We start from the raw sequence: 18,778 nt of genomic DNA on the forward strand, positions 1-18,778 counted from the left end.
GTTTTCCAGCCACACAGGGCTAGATTCAAATAATACATTAAGTTTATTCCCAATTCCTGCAATTGAATAAAGTTTTCTCACAAGACAGAAGTTGTATTAGACCAATTAAATGAATAGAAAAGGAACTGAGCGAGCTGCAGAATTGGGTCATAAGATGGAATCATTGTGCTTCACCCAATTCTCACAATTAACCACTTGATGTCCTAATCCCCTCAATTCCCTCAAGTTTCAGGTTTGGAAAACCAAATTAAAGATATCATACTGAATTGTATCAAGTCTTGTTACTGGCAGATTTTAACGGAATTATCTACAAGTGATTTGGAACCAGATAAGCGGAGCCCTTTCAGAGCAGCCCGGAGAATGACGCCTATTCTACAACGTCCAAGAGATTTCCAGGGACCAGATGACTACATAAGATATTTGGACTCAAAATGTGTTGATTTAATGGACAGTGGGAGTGGATTACTAGAATACAAGGAAACTTGATATTAATTAATAATGATGATCACCATTGCATTGCTTTGCCTCTTGTTCCATGGTGGTTAAGTTTTCTTGGCATACGAGCCTCTCTTCTCATTGTGAGCCCTCTAAATATTTGATCTGTAACCTGACATATAACTCTGAGTATGAATATATGAAAAACCTTATAGATTTGGCTTATAGATAAGCGATCCACAGTCACTCCCCCATGAATCAAGAGGATTCACTGTTCACTCTCTGAGACCTTCCCAACTTGGAACTATGCCCAAAGGACTATAGAACTGTGAAGACCCTCTGACTTGGTAATACCACCATTAGGTCTGTATCCCAAAGAGATCAAAGAAAAAGGAAAAAAGTCCTATATGTACAAAAATATTTATAGCAGCTCTTTTTGTTTTGGCAAAGAATTGGACATTGAAGGGATACCCACCAACTGGGGAATGTCTGAACAAGCTGTGGTATATGATTGTGATGAAATAATATTGTGTTACAAGAAATGACAAGCAAGAAGATTTCAGAAAAACCTGGAAAGACTTATATGAACTGATGCAAAGTGAAGTGAGCAGAACCAAGAGATCATTGTACACAGTAACAGCACTACACAATGATTAACTGTGAATAACTTAGCTATTCTCAGCAATATTAATGATCCAAGACACTTCCAAAAGATTCATGATGAAAAATGCTATGCACCTCCAGAGAAAGAATTGATGAAACCTAAAGGCAGATTGAAGCATAGTTTTCAAACTTAGTTTTTCTTGTTTTTTAGCCTGTTCTCTTCCTAAAAAATAATAAATGTTTGGTAGGGTTCATTTGTAGATCCATCTGATCCTTAGTTTTTATTTTTTTCCTTAGGGAATTAATTCATGGTTTGTTCAACTTCTTTGTCCAAGATAACATTATTTAAGTATCCTATTTACTATATTGTTAATATGGGCAATTTAATTTTTTGTAAATATCCATTCATTTCATTGTCAGTTTCATTAGCAAACGATTAACTGGACAAAATAGGTCCTGATAATTGTTCTTACTTCCTCTTCAACAGTTATGAATTTATCTTTTTCATTTTTATATTGATAATTTTTTTATTTTTTAAAATCAAATTAGCCAATAATTCTTCTATATTTTATAAAAGGATTATATCAAGAATCCCATTTAGGGAGACTCTAGACATGAGCCATTTGTAAGCTTTGCTGTGGAGATTCTTCTCTGAAATTAGATGTTGTGGGGCATAATGAGTCAAAGAGTGTAGGAAAAGCCTGATCCTCTCTCAGTGGGGTTCAGGTTCTCCTAGGATTGAACCCAGCACATGTGAGCCCAGGGCCTTTTCTGAGAAGGGCCCCTTAGGACTCAGAGAACACACTAGGTAAAAATCATGAGATACAAAGTCAGAGCTCTGTATTACTGCTTTCAATCTTCTGTCTTCCTATCAAACAAGATCCAAATCAGAAAGCATTCAGTGCCTAGATCAGTGACTTTCTCTCCAACCCAACTCCTGTTTTCATATTAGGCACTGCACTATGTGCTACATGATGTTTGATTTAGTTTGGCTTTGTTTTAAATATTGCAAATTCAACATGGTAGGTCTAACACTACCCTGTCTGTGTCCCCTTCTGAACTTTCTTCAGTTCTTCTCTTTTTATTTAACGATTCAATGATATTCTTTCATTCCATCTTTTTAGTGTCCCTACTTCCTGAAATTTCACACATGCAGAGCTCCCTCATAACAATAAAGCACAAAACAAATCTACTCATTAGCAATGTCTGAAAATGTAAGTCTCATTATATAACCTCACCACCAAGAAGCACGATTCGGTATCGATCTTGTGGAGTTGAGACCAGCTGCTGTGTTTATCACAGCGCCTAAGTCTTCCAAAGTTGTTTCCTTTACTATTTTGTAGTCATCATATACACAGTTTTCCTGTTTCTACTGGGCCCATTCTGTATCAGTTGACATAAGTCTACCAAGGTTTTCCTGAATCCACTCCTTTTGTCATTTCCTACAGTGCAATAATGTGACATTATACTTAGGTACCATGATTTGTTCAGCTAGTCCCTAATTTATGGGCACCCACCTTATTTCCAGTTCTTTGCTACAACAAAAAGTGATACTATAAACATTTTTGTACATATGGGTCCACTTCCTCTGACTTTGATCTCTTTGGGGTGTAAGTCTAGCAATGGTCTTCACTAGACTAAAATGTATATATACATTTTAGTGAATGATGGGTATAGTTTGAAATATTTATCAGAATGGTTGTACTGTTCAGTTAAAAGAAATTGTTCACTGGCTCCATTGGGACTACAAAACAGTCTAAATTCCTTAACTTAGTATTCATTTCTGCCTCTCCCCACTCCCAGTGATCCTAAGATCACTTGTAACTCTACAACCAAGAATCACAGAAACTTAACATTTCAGAATTGGAAGGGACCTTTAAAAAATCCTCCAAGCCTATGAGTTATCATGTCTTAAACCTTGTATTAGAGTGATTTATACTTAGCTCTTACTCACCCTATAAAAGGAACAAGGAGTGTACCCTAGTCATAATCATATCCTTCACATTGCCCAACCAGTACTCTGCATGAGGAAGTTTGGTATGGTAAGTGTAGTATCTACTTTGAAATAAGGAAACTTTTGTTAGAATTCTACCTCAGCAACTTTATTAACAGTATTAAACTGTAATTAGATGAATTATAATAGAAATATAATAAAGCATATATTAAGTAAACTATAATGAATAAACATTTAAATAAATGAAAATTACTTCTCTCTCAGGACATCAGTTACTAACTGCCTCACAAAGGGATGAGGAAAGAGTTCTGCAAAACTTCAAATACTATACAAATATGAACGATGAGTAAATGGTGCAATAAATACATGTAAAATTGAATGGTTTCTTTTTTTGTAAAGTGGACACTGGTTTTTATATTTTATTTTTTCCATTACAGATTATACATATATGTGCAGTCATGCAAAACACATGAATGGCTTAATTCTTACACCGTATAATACCTAGAGATCGAGAAAAAACTGACTAAACTCTTGCAACATCAAAGCAGTCTTCTGCAATACCACCATCGATAACTAACAATGCAAAATAGAAGGATTTTTTTAAATTACCAAAACCATGATAGTTATTTACACAGATGACATTCTTCACGCAAAATTCTTCTAGCATCAGAATATAAATAGGTAATGATATCTGTATAAATATATAAAACCTCCAAAGAATCAGGAAAAAAACAATTAAAATAATTGCTTCAGTAAAGGAACAGGATACCAACAACCCCCCCAACCCAAAGGAAAAAAATATCAACGGCACTTCTATATAGCAGTAACAAAACCCAAAAAGGGAATAATAGAAAGTCCCATTCAAAATAACTAAAAAATGCATAAAATATCTAGGAGTCAATCTACCAAAGCACACTCATTACTTTCACAGATAAATTGAAAACATTACTCAAAAGAGAAAAGAACTACTTAACTAGTACTAGTACTCATGACTGCGGTATGCCACAAGAAAAGTGACAATGAGACCCAGATTTTTTACATATTGAGTGCTCCACCAATCTAACCAAAAGGACACTTTACAGAGCTAGACAAAAATAACAGAGCTCATTGGGAGAAACAAAAAGTCTAGAATATAAAGGTAAATAATGGGGGGGAAAAGGGCAAAATTAAAGGGGAATAGAGCTTCCAGATATAAAATTATATTTTAAAGCACTTATCAGCAAAACTATTTTACACTTGTTTAAAAGTTGATAAGATCAATAGAACAGACTAGAAGCAATCAGAAACAGCTGAACACAATAACTCACTGTATGACAAACTTCCAAAAAATAAATTATCTAGGAAAGAAATCTCCATGTAATAAGAATTACTGAGAAAAGTAGAAAGCATTCTGGCAGAAATTAGGTTTAGACCTACATTTTACTCCAATTCTCATAATAAATTTAAATATGTGACCTGAATAGCAAGGATCATGACATTTTTTTCTTAAATGTGAATTAGATCACAGATATTTCAGTAAAATAGCCATACCCTTTTATTCAGGGATTCCACTGCTATTCCACAAAATGCGTGTGTGTGTATATTTATTTATGTATATATGTGTATATGTACACACATACATACTAAAATATTTGTACCAACACTTTTTATAGCAGCAAAGAACTGGAAACAAAGTAGATGCCCACTGATTAGAGAATGGATAAATAAGGTGTGGCACATGAATGTTAACACAACTGCATGAGAAATGATGAATATGACAAACAGAAAGGCTTCCACAAACTGATACAAAGTGAAATAAGCAGAACCAGGAAAACAAGACAAACAATAAGCACATTGTAAATAGAAACAACAGGGAAATAATTTAAATCAATGCTGTGAGATTCTAAACGTCCAAGTGTGGGCCCAAAGGAGACACAAAAAGGTACCTCCCCCTCCCTCCCTCCTTCAAACAGAGAGAAGACTATGGGTATAGAACAATGAAGATAATGTCAGACTTTCTCCACTGTGTTGTTTTTTTTAAATAACTTTTTATTCTTTGTTACAAGATAAAGCTCTCTGGGAGAAAGGGAAGGAATGGAATAGAAACGCTGGGAGATGCAGGTGATATAAATACAGAGGATAGCAATAAAAATTTAATTTTTTAAAAAGAATCAACAAAGTAGGGAAGCAGTATGGCATGAATTTAAATCCTGCCTCTGATATAAATTGTGTGTCCCTGGGTAAGTCACTTAACCCATAACAGTCTCAGGCTCTTGCAAAGCATGTGCCAATCTGAACTGCTAGGAGTTTCCTCATTTCAAGTTTATGATACCAATGAAATTATAGGTCAGAGCCCTCAAAAAATCAATAAAGTACTTTGACCTACAGTGCTTACAGATGAACAAACAGATACAAACAGATACAGGGAGAAGAAATAATGAACTTCGGGATAAAAAACCTTTACTAATTTTTTGTTTTGTTTTACAGATGCAGAAAAACAACAGACTCTGCAAAGCATATTAACTGCAAAAATATATGAAATTCTATCAAAGACAATGGAGAAGCAAGGTGTTTTCTTTGCTAAATAATACTTTAAGTAACAAGAAAGCATCATGGAAGAGTCTAACAGCTGAGTATTGGCTATAAAATGGAAGTGGTGATGGTAAAAGGATGTACATCCTAGGACCTATATTTGCTTCTTTCTGCAGCCATGAATTTGAAGAGAGAAACAAAGAAGCGGCTCCTCCTGTAGCAGCTGGAGCAGGAAGAGGAGACTGGCCAAGGCCAGGAGAGTGAGTGACACAAACATCCTAACAAAATGCTGTGAAGTCATGATAATATCAGTAAATGTAGAATCAATGCAATAGCTCGCATTTATGTAGTGCTTTAAGGTGTACAGAGTAATTTACGTTGTTAATTCATTTGATTCTCACAACAACGCTGGGAGATAGGTGCTATCATACTCTCCATTTTACAAATAAGAAGAAAATGGAGCTAAAGAAGTGAGTTGCCCAAGGTCATATAGCCAACATGTCTGAGGCAGGATTTGAATTTGAGTTTTCTTAACTCAAATTCCACACTGTGCCACCACATGAACCAAATGAATACAGTAGAATAATACTGCATTCCTGAATATTATATTACTTTGCCTGATCAAATATTTTCTTTACTTAAAAATCTTCAACTCACTGCCTGCTGGAGAAAGTCTTAACTAGTCCTTAGTGAGGCATTCATATTCCTCTTTCTAGTTTTCTCTCACATTTCCAACCCCTCACACAGGTTCCAGCCAAACTGGAATCCTCACTTTCTGCTGAAAACATCTACACCTTCCCACAGCCTATGCTTCTGTCATGCTTTCTCCTTTTCCCCCATCCTCCAGTGCCTCCCCACCCCAACCCTCAACCATCCCTCCTGCTGATTTGGTCCATTTTCAAGAGCCAGCTCAAATGCCACTCCTCCTTGAAGCCCTCTCCCCCTTCATCTCATCTCATAGAACTCTGTCCTCCGCTCAGGCACTCGGCATATTCCAATTTGCTTTACGTTTCTCTATGGGAGGTTCACAGAGTGAGCCCTTTAAAAGGGGGTGCCGCGCATGTGTAACACCTCCTTCAGCATCTTCTTCTACAGGGCATCCTCACCCTCTCCTCACCCTTCAAATCTCTCACTTGATTAACTGATTTCCTCACCTCTGCCTACAAACACATGCAACATTTCATCAAGGTTAGAAAAGTAAAATCTCACTGACCTTACCAGTGATCATTCCAGCTCTCTCTTCATCGTCCATCTTCTAGAAAGTGGATTATACTCACTAATCTATTGCTTCACTAGCCATTCACTCCTTACCACTTTGCAAACCCAGCTTCTATCCCCAATGAAATCACTCTGGACAGTGCAGTGGAGAGAATGTTGGCCATGGAGTCAGGAAGACCTGAGTTCAAATCTGGCTTCACACATTTACTGGGGGTGGGGGTGAGGGGGTGGTAACCCTGCCTGGGCAAGTCACTTAACTTCTGTTTGCCTCCATTTCCCCATTTGTAAAATAGGGATAATAACAGTTACCTACCTCCCAGGGTTGTTGTGAGGATCAAATGAGATATTTGTAAGTACTCAGCACAATGCCTGGCACATAGGATAGGTTTAATAAATGCTTGTTTCCTTCTTTCTTTCTTTCCTACCAGCTTCAATGGCTACTTCTTTTTTTGTTGTTTTTGTTTGTCGTTTGTTGTTTTTGTTTGTTTTAGGCAATGGGGGTTAAGTGACTTGCCCAGGGTCACACAGCTAGCTAGTTAGTGTCTGAGGTCAGATTTGAACTCAGGTCCTCCTGACTCCAGGGCCAGTGCTCTATCCACTACACCACCTAGCTGACCCCCTAATGGCTACTTCTTAATCCTCTCCTTAACTTTCTGCTGCACTTGACATTACTAACCTCAATCCTCAACCTGACCTTCCATCCCTCAGGCTATTATTATACAATATCTCTTTTCTCTAACAAGGCCAAAGACCTAGAAAATTCATCTCCACCTGTTGCCTCTATGCCTCTCCCTTCATTCAGTGAGCTGGTCCATCAACAAGTATTTCTTGAGCACTTACTACATGCCAGGGACTGGGGAGTTTCACTTCTCAACCTCTTGCAATCTGGATTCTAACCTCACTCAGCTGACACTGCTCTCTTCAAAGTCACCACTGATCTCTTCATTGCCAAACAAAATGGTCTTTTCTCAGTCCTTACCCGTCTTGACTCCTCTGCGGCCTTTCACACAAGCGATTTACCTGTCCTTCTGATTACTGTCTCCCCCCTAGGTTTTCATGCCATAGTTCTCTTTCCTCTCTGACTACTCCTCTCTCTGCTTTTCTAGATCATCCCCTGTATGTTTGACCCTTGAAGCTATTCTGGGCTCTCTTCTCTCTTTATGTTTTCAGTGACGTCATTAGCTCTATGCATTCAATGATCATCTCTAAGTTGATGGTTTCCAGTCCCATATAGCCAGTCCTAGTCTCTCTTCTGAGCATCAGACCCTCATCACCAACTGCCTATTGGACATGTTAAACTGAATAATTCATAAGCACATGATACCCACACATATCCAAACCAGAACTTCTCATCTTTCCTCCCAAACCCACTCCTCCTCCTAATTTCCCTATCAAAGACACCAGTAGAACATAAGCTCTCAGACAACAAGGACGGTCTCATTGGTCCTAGTTGCCCAAGGAGCAGAGTGAACAGGAGAGTGGGGGATGGGGAGGGGAAGTGAAAATGAGGTAGCTATTTTAGTCATGCATGAAAATCCCAACTTCTCACAGCTGTTTGCCATTCTCAAATTTCCTCACTTTCCAGAGATCCCCTGCTATGCAACTCCTGACACTTTTTGTTCCATTTACCTTTGGGGAAAACAACAAGTAATAAAGTGAATGCTCATCAACCAGAAAACGACTGAACAAACTCTGGCATACGGACATGATGAAATATTATTGTGCTGTAAGAAATGATGACTACAACCAATTCGAAGAAACCTCAGATGACTTGTGTAAGTTTATGCAGACTGGGTTGAGTAGAATCAGGAGAAAAACTTCCACAACAATATAAAGGAAAACAACTTTGAAAATCTGCTGAACTCTGATAAATGCAGGGAACAATTATGGCTCTAGAATACTAATTATGAAGCCTGCCTCCCGAGGAGAGGGGACAGATTCGAGTTCCAGAAGAAGAATGGCCAGAGTATTATTTTGTTTGGGGTGACTACACTTGTTATTAGGGAGAGTTTCTATGTGGGGGGAGGGAGGTAGAGAGGGGCAAAAAGCTGAAACACTTGAGAGCAATAGAGCTGCAAAAATAGGAACAACAATAAAACATTTTAAGTACACAGAAGAAAAGAAAATTCAGAAAAGGACACAAAGACATGATTAATGTATTAAATTTAATATACAGTTTCAAAATAATTGCATATTATAGTTCATTAACAATCCTATTTTTTCTTGTATGTCTAATTGTCCATTTTTGTTGATGATTATTGAGAACATAATAAAAAAATTTATTGTTTGCCAAATAGGTCAGGGTTTTTAGGGTTAGGGTACCCAGGTATTCCTGGGCTCCCTTCCTTCTCTACCTTCTCTTGTATGTTGTCTCCCCCTTTAGATTATAAACTCCCAGAGGGCAGGAGCTGTCTTTCTATTTATTAATTGTATCCTAGTGCTTAGCTCAGTACCTCACCCATCACAGGAATTTAATGAATGTTTATTAGATTAGTTTTTATAATAATTTTCCATAATTATTTTTCAGTGCACATTTATACACACATATAAAGCTCTGTAGACTATATGCAGAAATAAATTTATTCTATAGATCTGTACAATAGATCTATAGGTCTATATAATAACTGCAGCTATATCTATAAATCTATACAATAAATCCACAACAATATATCTACATATAATCTATATACCTATGTGTACAGGTGTAGATGTATGGATATAGATCCATATTACATAGCTATAACTCTATATATAAAATAGATCTATAGAATAAATCTATGTAGCTACATCTGTGTATAGATACATAGTTATATCGGTTTATTCTATAGATCTATAGATGTGTCTATATAAGTATAGAACTATATACCTATAGAATAATTCTATATCTATAGATCCATATATAATCTCTATATTTATGTGTGTAGAGATGCAGATATATATTTGTTATATAGATCTACAGATACATAAATATATGTATCTAAAGATCTACATAATAAATGCAGATATAGATAATAGATCTATATATAAAGTATTACATCTATAGAATAAACCTGTTTAATATATCTACATATAATCTATATATCTATATGCAAGTATATACTTGTAGATATATATAGATTTCTTAATGCATACATGTAGATAGATACAGATTTCTTATATAAATCTATAGATGCATATATCTATAGCTCTATATGATAAATCTACAGAGCTAGGAAATCTATATATATCTATATATAATCTATGTATGTATAGATGTATATATAAAAATATTTATTATATAGATCTGTTTATAGATCTATATTTTATATGTGTGTGCGTGTGTGTGTGTGTGTGTGTGTGTAATCTCTATAGAATAAATCTACTTCTAGATATGTTTCCTCCAAAGATCTCACTTTAGGGGGAGACCTATATTGGAGAAATCTTTATTCAGGCTATTATCATATCCAATATTTGTTGAATGAATGTTGAACTCTACCCAGCTATACAAGTGTATCTTAAGATAAATCCCAAGCATTCTTCTTCCTCTATACTCTATCAGTGACCTCATCCACTCCCATGGGCTTAATTACCATCTCTAAGAAGATGGCTCCCAGACCTATATAACTAGTCCTAGTCTCTCTCCTGCTCTATCTTAAGAATTTTTCCCACTTAAATACAATGTAGGAATAGTTTCCACAATTTTTCAAAAACTATGTCACAAGTTCTAAAAAAGAAAAACAAGCCCCAAATTCCCAGAACTATAAACATAGCAACTTTTATAGCCCAGAAGTTCAACCGCCATCTGCAACAAAAACAAATCACCTTATGCTGAAAGCAGTGAAGACTATGATGAATACAAATAAGCATGTAAAGATTTACATGAACTGATGCAGGATGAAGTAAACAAAGACAGGAAAAGAATATATTAAATGACTATAACATAAATGGAAAAATCAACCATAAAACAATCCAAAGGGAATGCTACAAAATTACAAAGAAGAGACATGAAAAGGTATCCCAGACACAATCTTTTGAAGAGGGATGGAAGGTCATTGCATATATTTTCAATGTATGAATCCATTTCACGCATTTTCTTCCTCTTTTAAAAAAAACTGTCATATGAGATGACTCTCTGCAATTTGGGTGGGAGAGTGACACCATGAGAAGTTTGCAAAAGCCAAAAATATCAATAAAAGTTTATTTTTAAAGAATCATCCTCTCTTACCATAAGCAGGAGTAAAAGTAAAGTCATCCAAGTAGCAAATATCATAAGCCACAATTCTAACATCTTTCCATATTCCTTGAGTCGGAAAGGAAGGACCCCAGTCCCAGCTAAATGAACACTGTGCCTGTAAACCCAAGAAACAACAAATATTTTGATTACTGATTGATGAAAATCACCCAAAGGGTCCTTTTTTAAAGATCTGCTTTCTATATAGAGTATCATGACTGAAGCAGCACCATATAAAATTGTCAGAAATGCTGACACACAATTCCTATTGGACTGTCTTGCATTTCTTTTGTCTTAGCTCATTATATTACTAAGTAAATATTATTTAACTACCTGCTAGTCACCAAATCCTCCCAATTATCTGAGTTTAAATGTAATCACAAAGAACAGGGAAACAAACATGTGAACATATAAGACAATTCTTAAATGGGATGATTCTTGATGGAATTAAGTCAAATGTATTTCCCGACTCCTACTTGTCCCTCCTCCCCAAATAGAATTAAAGTATTCCACCCAGACCCTTAACACTGGTAGAAAGACCAACGTCTATGACAAACCAATGTTAACCAACCTCATCCTGCTTAACCCCCCCATCCTTCCATTTATGGAAATCAATTTGCCTGTCAATCTTCAAGCAGAACCAATACTGGTTCCTATTTCAAGTTCAAACACAAAGCCCAGCACTTGTAAGAATAATAAGAAAAGTAATTTTCCATGCAAGGTGTGGTGCTCCACACCCGCAGTCCTTGCTACAGATAAATCCAGGGCTTATCACTTGAGCATGGTAGGGCTACAGTCAATCGGTATCTGTGCTAAGTCTGGTGTCAATATGGTGAGGTCCACTTCTGCCTGACTGCTTAGAGAGAACCGGACCAATCTAGATCAAAAACAGAGAAGATCAAAGCTTCCATGACAATCAGTGGTGGGATCTGGCCTGTGAGTGACCAATGCATTTCCAGCTTAGCAAAACAAAAGTGGGGAGGGGAGAGAAGAAAAATTTTCCTCCTTTTTCTTACTTCTTAAAAAAAAAAGGGTTTCACAGTCTTGGACCATAACACAAAAAACACAAAACACTCTCTGAATTAGACAGTTTTTAGCAATGGGCCTGGGAATCTGGCCACTCTGTTCTCATTTAAATTGTTACTGTCTGGCTTTCTATAACTGGGAGAAAAATGGAATAGCATTAGCTGAAGTGGAATCATTTCACAGCACAAGTGTATATTTAAATTAGTCTGTGTTCACTTTTATCCCCAAGCCCAAACCTGTACCTTTCGAATAAAGTTAACATGGCACTCTCCTTTCTGGACAGGGTCAGGGCACTCAGGTGGTATCTGGTACTCTGTATGAGCCTTGCTTTGCTGAGCAGCATATGAAACTGCTGACTGGAAATGAAGCTTGATGGTGTTGAGCTCTCTGATTTCCTTGGTAATATCAAAGGTCTGAGTTAAAGGGGGGGGAAAGAAATAGACAAACAGAAATACTGAGATTGATTTGCAAAATTTAAATAAACACAGAAATTTGTGAAAAAGAAAAAAAAAGAAAAATTATCCAAGTGTTCTGTAGAAAAATCCACTCCATAATGCAATTTGGTTCTATATCTCTATTCTAAATTAACTCTCCTCCCAAATAAGATGTACAAATTGTATCTTCCTCTTATTAGAATGATAGTTCTAAAAATAAACAGTAACACACATACACACACACACACACACAGAAGCTACTTATTGGATACAAGACTGTTTGAAATTCCTCATTACTGTTTGAAGACTTTTGTTCAAAGTCTAAAAAAATAAAGAAAGAAAGAAAAGCCAGGAAAAAGCCAAAAAAAATGACAGAAAATATGTTTCCATATCCTAATTCTGGAATGGGTATATAAACTGGAACATGAATTTCTATTTTTTAAAAAAAATCTACTTCTCAATCTTGAAGAAAAAAGATCAATATAATTTCCTACAATACTCCACTTTTTATGTGAACACTCAGCTCCCAAAGGAAGAAATTCAAGCTATCAACAGACTTAAGAAAAAATGCTCAGAATCACTAATAATTAGAAAAATGAAAATTAAAACAACTGACATTCTATCTCACACCAGAGGATTGGCAAAGGACAAAAAAGGGGAAATTACAACTACTGGAAGGACTGGAGGAAAAGAGGCCCATTAATTCAATATTAGAGGAGCTGTGAATTGGTCCAACTATTCTGGAAAGCAATTTGGAACCACGCCCCCAAAGACTCGACTGTGCATACCCTTTCACCCAGCAATACCACTACTGAGCCTAGACTTCAAAGATACCAAAGAAAGAGAAAAAGGACTCCTCCCTAGAAAAATATCTATAGAAGCACTTTTTGTGGTGGCAAAATACTGGAAACTAAGGGGGTGACCATCGATTGGGGAATGACTGAACAAATTATAGTATGAATGTAATACCATATGACTATGACATAAAGAAGTGATGAAAGGGACGGATTCAAAGAAACCTTAGAAGACTTGTATGAAGTCATGCATACGGAAGTGAGTAGAACCAAGAGAACAATCTATACAACAATGTTTTAAGTCTGAAATACTTCAGAGATAACAGTGATAGCAATGAAACATGTTACCTACCTCTCAGGAGAGAGGAGAGTAATTCAAGGTACAGAACGAGCCATTTTTTGCACACGGAAAATGTGGAAGTTTGTTTTTTTTTTCACTATGTGTATCTGATGCAGTGTATTTTGTTCCTCTTTCTTGCAATGAAGCAAGGGTGTCACTGAAGCATTTTTTTAAATGTAGGGGAAAGAACCCAAACAAGCAGGACAGCTTTGAAAGTTACCAGCCAAATCTCTTCTATACTTGAAAAGAAAACAAGCCAGAGGAATTAGAAATGTGCAGTTTCATGTACAATCTTCTTTTTGGGCTCTCCTTTGTATCTGAAAACACTTTTTAAAAATTTTTTTTAATCCTTGACTTTTTCTTGAACATTTTTTCTCTATATAAATGGCTTGTGAATGATATGTGTGATTAGCAGATGACAGCTGATAAGAGTCACTGCCTTCTGGCATGGGGTCTCCGAGGGTGGCGCTTCCTTGTTGTCCATCATTTCCACTACACATGGAGTACTACCCTTTGTGACATCGTATCCTTATGTCCTTTCCTTTCATGAGGAAAATTTCCTTCATGGCACTTTTTTCTGGCAAGGATGTGAGAGGATTGATATACATGGACCCACAGGTATGGCCACTCTTACTGAGTGTTCTATTTTCGACTTTCCAAAAGTTATGAAGAAAGAATTCAAAATGCATCTAGGGATGGCCTAGTATAGTACTATGAAAAAAGTGGATTTGTATTTGTGATGTCCCTACTAAATTAAACATTTTATTACAGAAAGCAGTCCTAAATTAGGTGGTAGATTGCATAGGTTACTAGAATTTCCATAACAATCAACTCCCATGTTCCTTCAGAAAATGACTGTCTTTAATATTCCATACACATTGGCAGTTTTTACATTGCACTAGGCTCTGTGTACTGGTTGGATAATGAAAAATAATGCCACTATGATTATAGGCAATCCTAGAATGAAAGTGTGAAAAGAAACAAATCTAAAGTACAAGTATCCTCTAAAACCAAAAACAATTGATCTTTTTTAATGTAAAAACTCTGAAGACACTTAGATATTCAGTGACAAAAATTCAAACTTATCAGCCTCCCAAAAGGTGCGTAGTTCCACAGCACAGACTAGGGGTAGAGTTTATCCAAGAGCAGAGAAAAGTTGGTATCTGCCAAACTCTGGGAGTTTGAAAATGTTTTGTCATTCCCAAGTTAGAGACTGGCTCCATAAAATCCTGTTAACACATGCAAAGGGAAAGCCTAACCCTTATTCCTCTTTCTGGACACTATTTACTTACGAATCTTTTGAACATGTTGTCTGTTTTCCCAACAGTGACATTATTGAGGAGAACCTCTGCGACTGTATCAACTCCCTCGAAAATCAAATTTACTTTTTGCAATTTGCTAAGAAAAATAAAGGAAAAGATTTTAATTAACATATCACTTAATTCTGATAGTAACATTTCAAGAAAACTTCCCTTACTAGCTAATGGAAATAAAGGTATATGACCATTTTATGGGATAAACATTATTATTAAAAAGCTGCTCTTGGGGCAGCTAGGTGGCGCAGTGGATAGAGCACCGGCCCTGAAGTCAGGAGGACCTGAGTTCAAATCCAGCCCTCAGACACATAACACTCACTAGCTGTGTGACTCTGGGGAAGTCACTTAACCCCAACTGCCCTCACAAAAAAATAAAATAGAATAAAAAGCTGCTCTTAAGGAGAATTTCTCATTTTTCCTACCATATTTCAAATATATAGTTTTTTATGGAAATTTCCATTATATAGAATACATTACTTTTCATTAGAAAGAATAACATCATTTCTAAGTGTTTGAAATTCCTTATCGCATAGGATTGAATATAAATGGGATACCAGATGTGTGAGCTTTCAAAAATATAAAGTAGAATGTAAATATTATTATTAAAACTAAAGAACTCCCTAACTTCAACCAGCAAGTATTTCTTGAGTTACCATCACATGTTCAAAACTCTGGTAAGCCCTACTGAGGACATTATCTCTATACCAGAGGAACTTAACAATCTAATTAGGGAATTCAGAGTGAGACATTTATTTTTAACCATGACCAAGGTAGGAATTTGTTTTGCTTGTCTACTCATATATTTGTTACAAGGGTTTTGGTTTTCTTTTTTTCTTACTCAAAGGGAAGGAGAAAATATAAATGCTTATTAATTGAAAAAAAATTTAGTTAAAAAAATTTAACTGGAAAGTTAAAAAGAACACACAAGAACCAAAGGAAGAACAATAGCAAGTAGAATTTGTACAGACTAAGTACTGCAGAAGCCTATGAAAGGAAGATGGATTAGATTGGTCAATATGGACTAGTCAGGGAGGCTTCGTAATAAGGTTAGACCTAAGCTTGGCCCTAAACCCTAGTAAAGTCATATAATGAGAGAGGAAAGTGGAGGCAGGAAAATAGTATAAACAAAGTCAAGGAAATGGGAACCAGTATGACATTTATGGGCAACATTAAGGTGTCAAGATTAACTAAAATGAAGGATTTATGCTCAGGAATGATGAGAAAGAAGATCACGATGTAGAAAGGGAACATATTAAGAAGCATCTTGAAATCTATGTAGGAAAGTCTTGTCTTGTTTCAATTCCCAGGTCAGGGAACACATAATAAAAATCAGTATTTCAAAAGAGTAATCTGCCTTGTAGACTTCCAAATGTAAGATGAACAGGCGTGGGGAAGGGCAAGCAGCACACTTTACAAAATGATTGACACTTAAGAGATGGCTTTTGAATCATACTTTACTCCAATATTCAGCCTCTAAAGATTATTATTAGAAGTTAGAAAAAAAAACTACTTACCTGAAGTCAAAGGGAATCCTAAATTCCTTGCTGTAGATCCAGTTATCCAAGGAGATCCAACTATAATTCAGGTCATTAAATCTATAGTAAGGATCCTGTAGGTACAAATAAAAGTCAAAAATATTTACTTAACAACGTTACAAAAAAAATTGAAAAAGTTATACCACGTCGAACAATCACTGAACTCTTGGCCATAGAGACAGAGTTTAAACTATTAACCCTTCCTCCAACAAAATAAGATCCCAAAAAATATTTAAAATGAAACAGCTGACAAAAGATGGCCATTGAAACTTTTTCTTTTTTAAATGCACAAAAGGAATAGAACAGAGTTTGAAAAGAAACACAGAGAAGGGGCAGCTAGGTGGCACAGTGGATAGATCTCTGACCTTGGAGTCAGGAGGATCTGAGTTCAAATTTAGCTTCGATACTTGACACTTGCTAGCTGTGTGACCCTGGGCAAGTCACTTAACCCCGACTGCCTCACCAAAAAAAGCCAAAAAAGAAAAAAGAAAAAAAGAAACACAGAAAACAATATCTAGTCTTCACTACCACACTGAGGCCCAGGCATGGTCTGCCTCTGCTGTTCAGGAGCTTGATGCAAGCACGTGCCCCACCCCCACTCCACACAGCCCCAACCTACCTACTGAAGCTACTGAAATGACCAAACCAAGGAAAACACCAAATACTGTGAGGAAATATGCTGGACTGAAAGATACCTTGAGGTAAACCCTGAGGAAGAGAGCCATCCCACAACACACCTCCACAAGAATTATAAGAATGCCTGGAAGAAATGAAGGGAAATTAAAAAAACAGAATAGCTAGGAAGGAATGAAGAACAAGGAGAAAACCTTACCTAAAAACTGACTGTCCTCAGTATTACACTGGGCCAGACAAATCAATTTGATGAGACAAAAAGATATATTAAAATAAAATCAAAAGATTGGGGGGGAAAGAAAGAATATATAAGCATCAGAGTATTTTTTTTAAACCTGGAAAACAGGTCAAGGAAAGATAATGTAAGAATATCATTACCAAAAAAGCCTAGTTACCAAATCTCAAGAAATTGTAAGTGAAAACTGTCCAGAATTCTTAGAACCAAAGTGAAAATAGAAAAAATATAACATTTAAAAAAAACACATTACAAGTAGCTTCCCTCCTCCCCCCAAAAAAGTTCAAGTACCAAGAAGCCACAATAAGGATCACAAAAGACTTGGCAGTTACTTTTTCAAAGAAAAGGAGATTTTATAATACAATATTTAAAAAGGTAAAAGATGAAAAGGTTCACAACCAAGAAAAATCTATCTATAAAAATAAAGTTTAAAAAAAAAACTACCAGGGAAAATGAGGCTTTAATCAAATAAAGTGTTTCTAAGAATTTTTAATGAAAAGGTCAGATATGAGTAGACATTTTGAAATGAAAACAAAAGAGCCAAGAAAAATACAGAAAGGTGCACCTATTTGTTCAAGTGGAAGGAGTCTATGCCCACAAAAGATCAAAGAAAGAGGAAAAGGACACCTATATGCAAAAATATTGGTAGTACCTCTTTTTAATGTAGCTAAAAACTGCAAACTAAAGAAGTGTTCTGTAGTGAAGGCATAGCTAAACAAATTATGATAAAGAAATGCAATGCAATATTGTTGCCATAAAAAAATGATTCCCAAAAATGACAGTTTCAGAAAAAATGGGCAGACCTCTATGAACTGGTATAGAGTGAAGTGAAAAAACTAGAACAATTTATACAATGATAACATTATAAAAAAACAATTTTGAAAACCTTAAAAACTCTGAAGAACCCAATTAATACAATGACAAGCCATAAGTTCAGGAAACTAGAGATGAAGCACTGCACTCACCTCCTGATGGAAAGGCGGCAGGCTTCAAATGCAGAATGAGACATGTTTTTGGACACAGCCAGTGTGGGAATCTGTTTTTTCTGCATCATGCATGTTTATTATAGACATTTTATCTTTTTGTATTGTTTAATGGAAGGGTGTGATAGGAGGGAGAAAAAAAATTAATTTTTAAAAAATTCATAACCTGTTAAAGAAGCACTCCATACATATATATACATACACACAGATACACACATATACATATAGAGAGAGAGAGAAAGAGAAAGAGAGAAGCTCACTGCCCCTCCCCCACCCCAAAAAATTAAAATAGAAGTCCTTTGTGTCAAAGGCTGGGGCCCAAATGACACATGGTATAGCAATACTTACAGCATCCCTTTAATGATTCCATTTACAACATACTGCATAAGCTCCTGACCTGCACTGAGTTAGACCTGCTTAACCTGTAGAATCCCTGACCAGTTAGAGCCTTTTTACCACTAATTCTGTAAGAGAAACTTCATTTGCACTCAACCTCAAACTTAATAAACAGAACTGACAACAGCTGTTTATTTTCACTGTCTGTTAGACAT

General features: G+C 36.1%; 1 protein-coding gene across 1 annotated transcript in view; it reads right to left on the minus strand.

The window, feature by feature from the left end:
• MANBA (mannosidase beta) overlaps positions 1-18,778 on the minus strand; it is a 107,406-nt gene that overhangs the window by 78,202 nt on the left and 10,426 nt on the right. Inside the window, 4 exon segments of the mRNA XM_021008374.2 lie at positions 10,926-11,049; positions 12,200-12,370; positions 14,818-14,923; positions 16,356-16,450. Coding sequence (XP_020864033.1) covers positions 10,926-11,049; positions 12,200-12,370; positions 14,818-14,923; positions 16,356-16,450 — 496 coding nt within the window.

This window comes from Phascolarctos cinereus, unplaced genomic scaffold (assembly GCF_003287225.1).
Source record: "Phascolarctos cinereus isolate Bilbo 61053 unplaced genomic scaffold, phaCin_HiC Scaffold_9;HRSCAF=440, whole genome shotgun sequence".
In the NCBI taxonomy this organism is placed as follows: Eukaryota; Metazoa; Chordata; class Mammalia; order Diprotodontia; family Phascolarctidae; genus Phascolarctos; species Phascolarctos cinereus.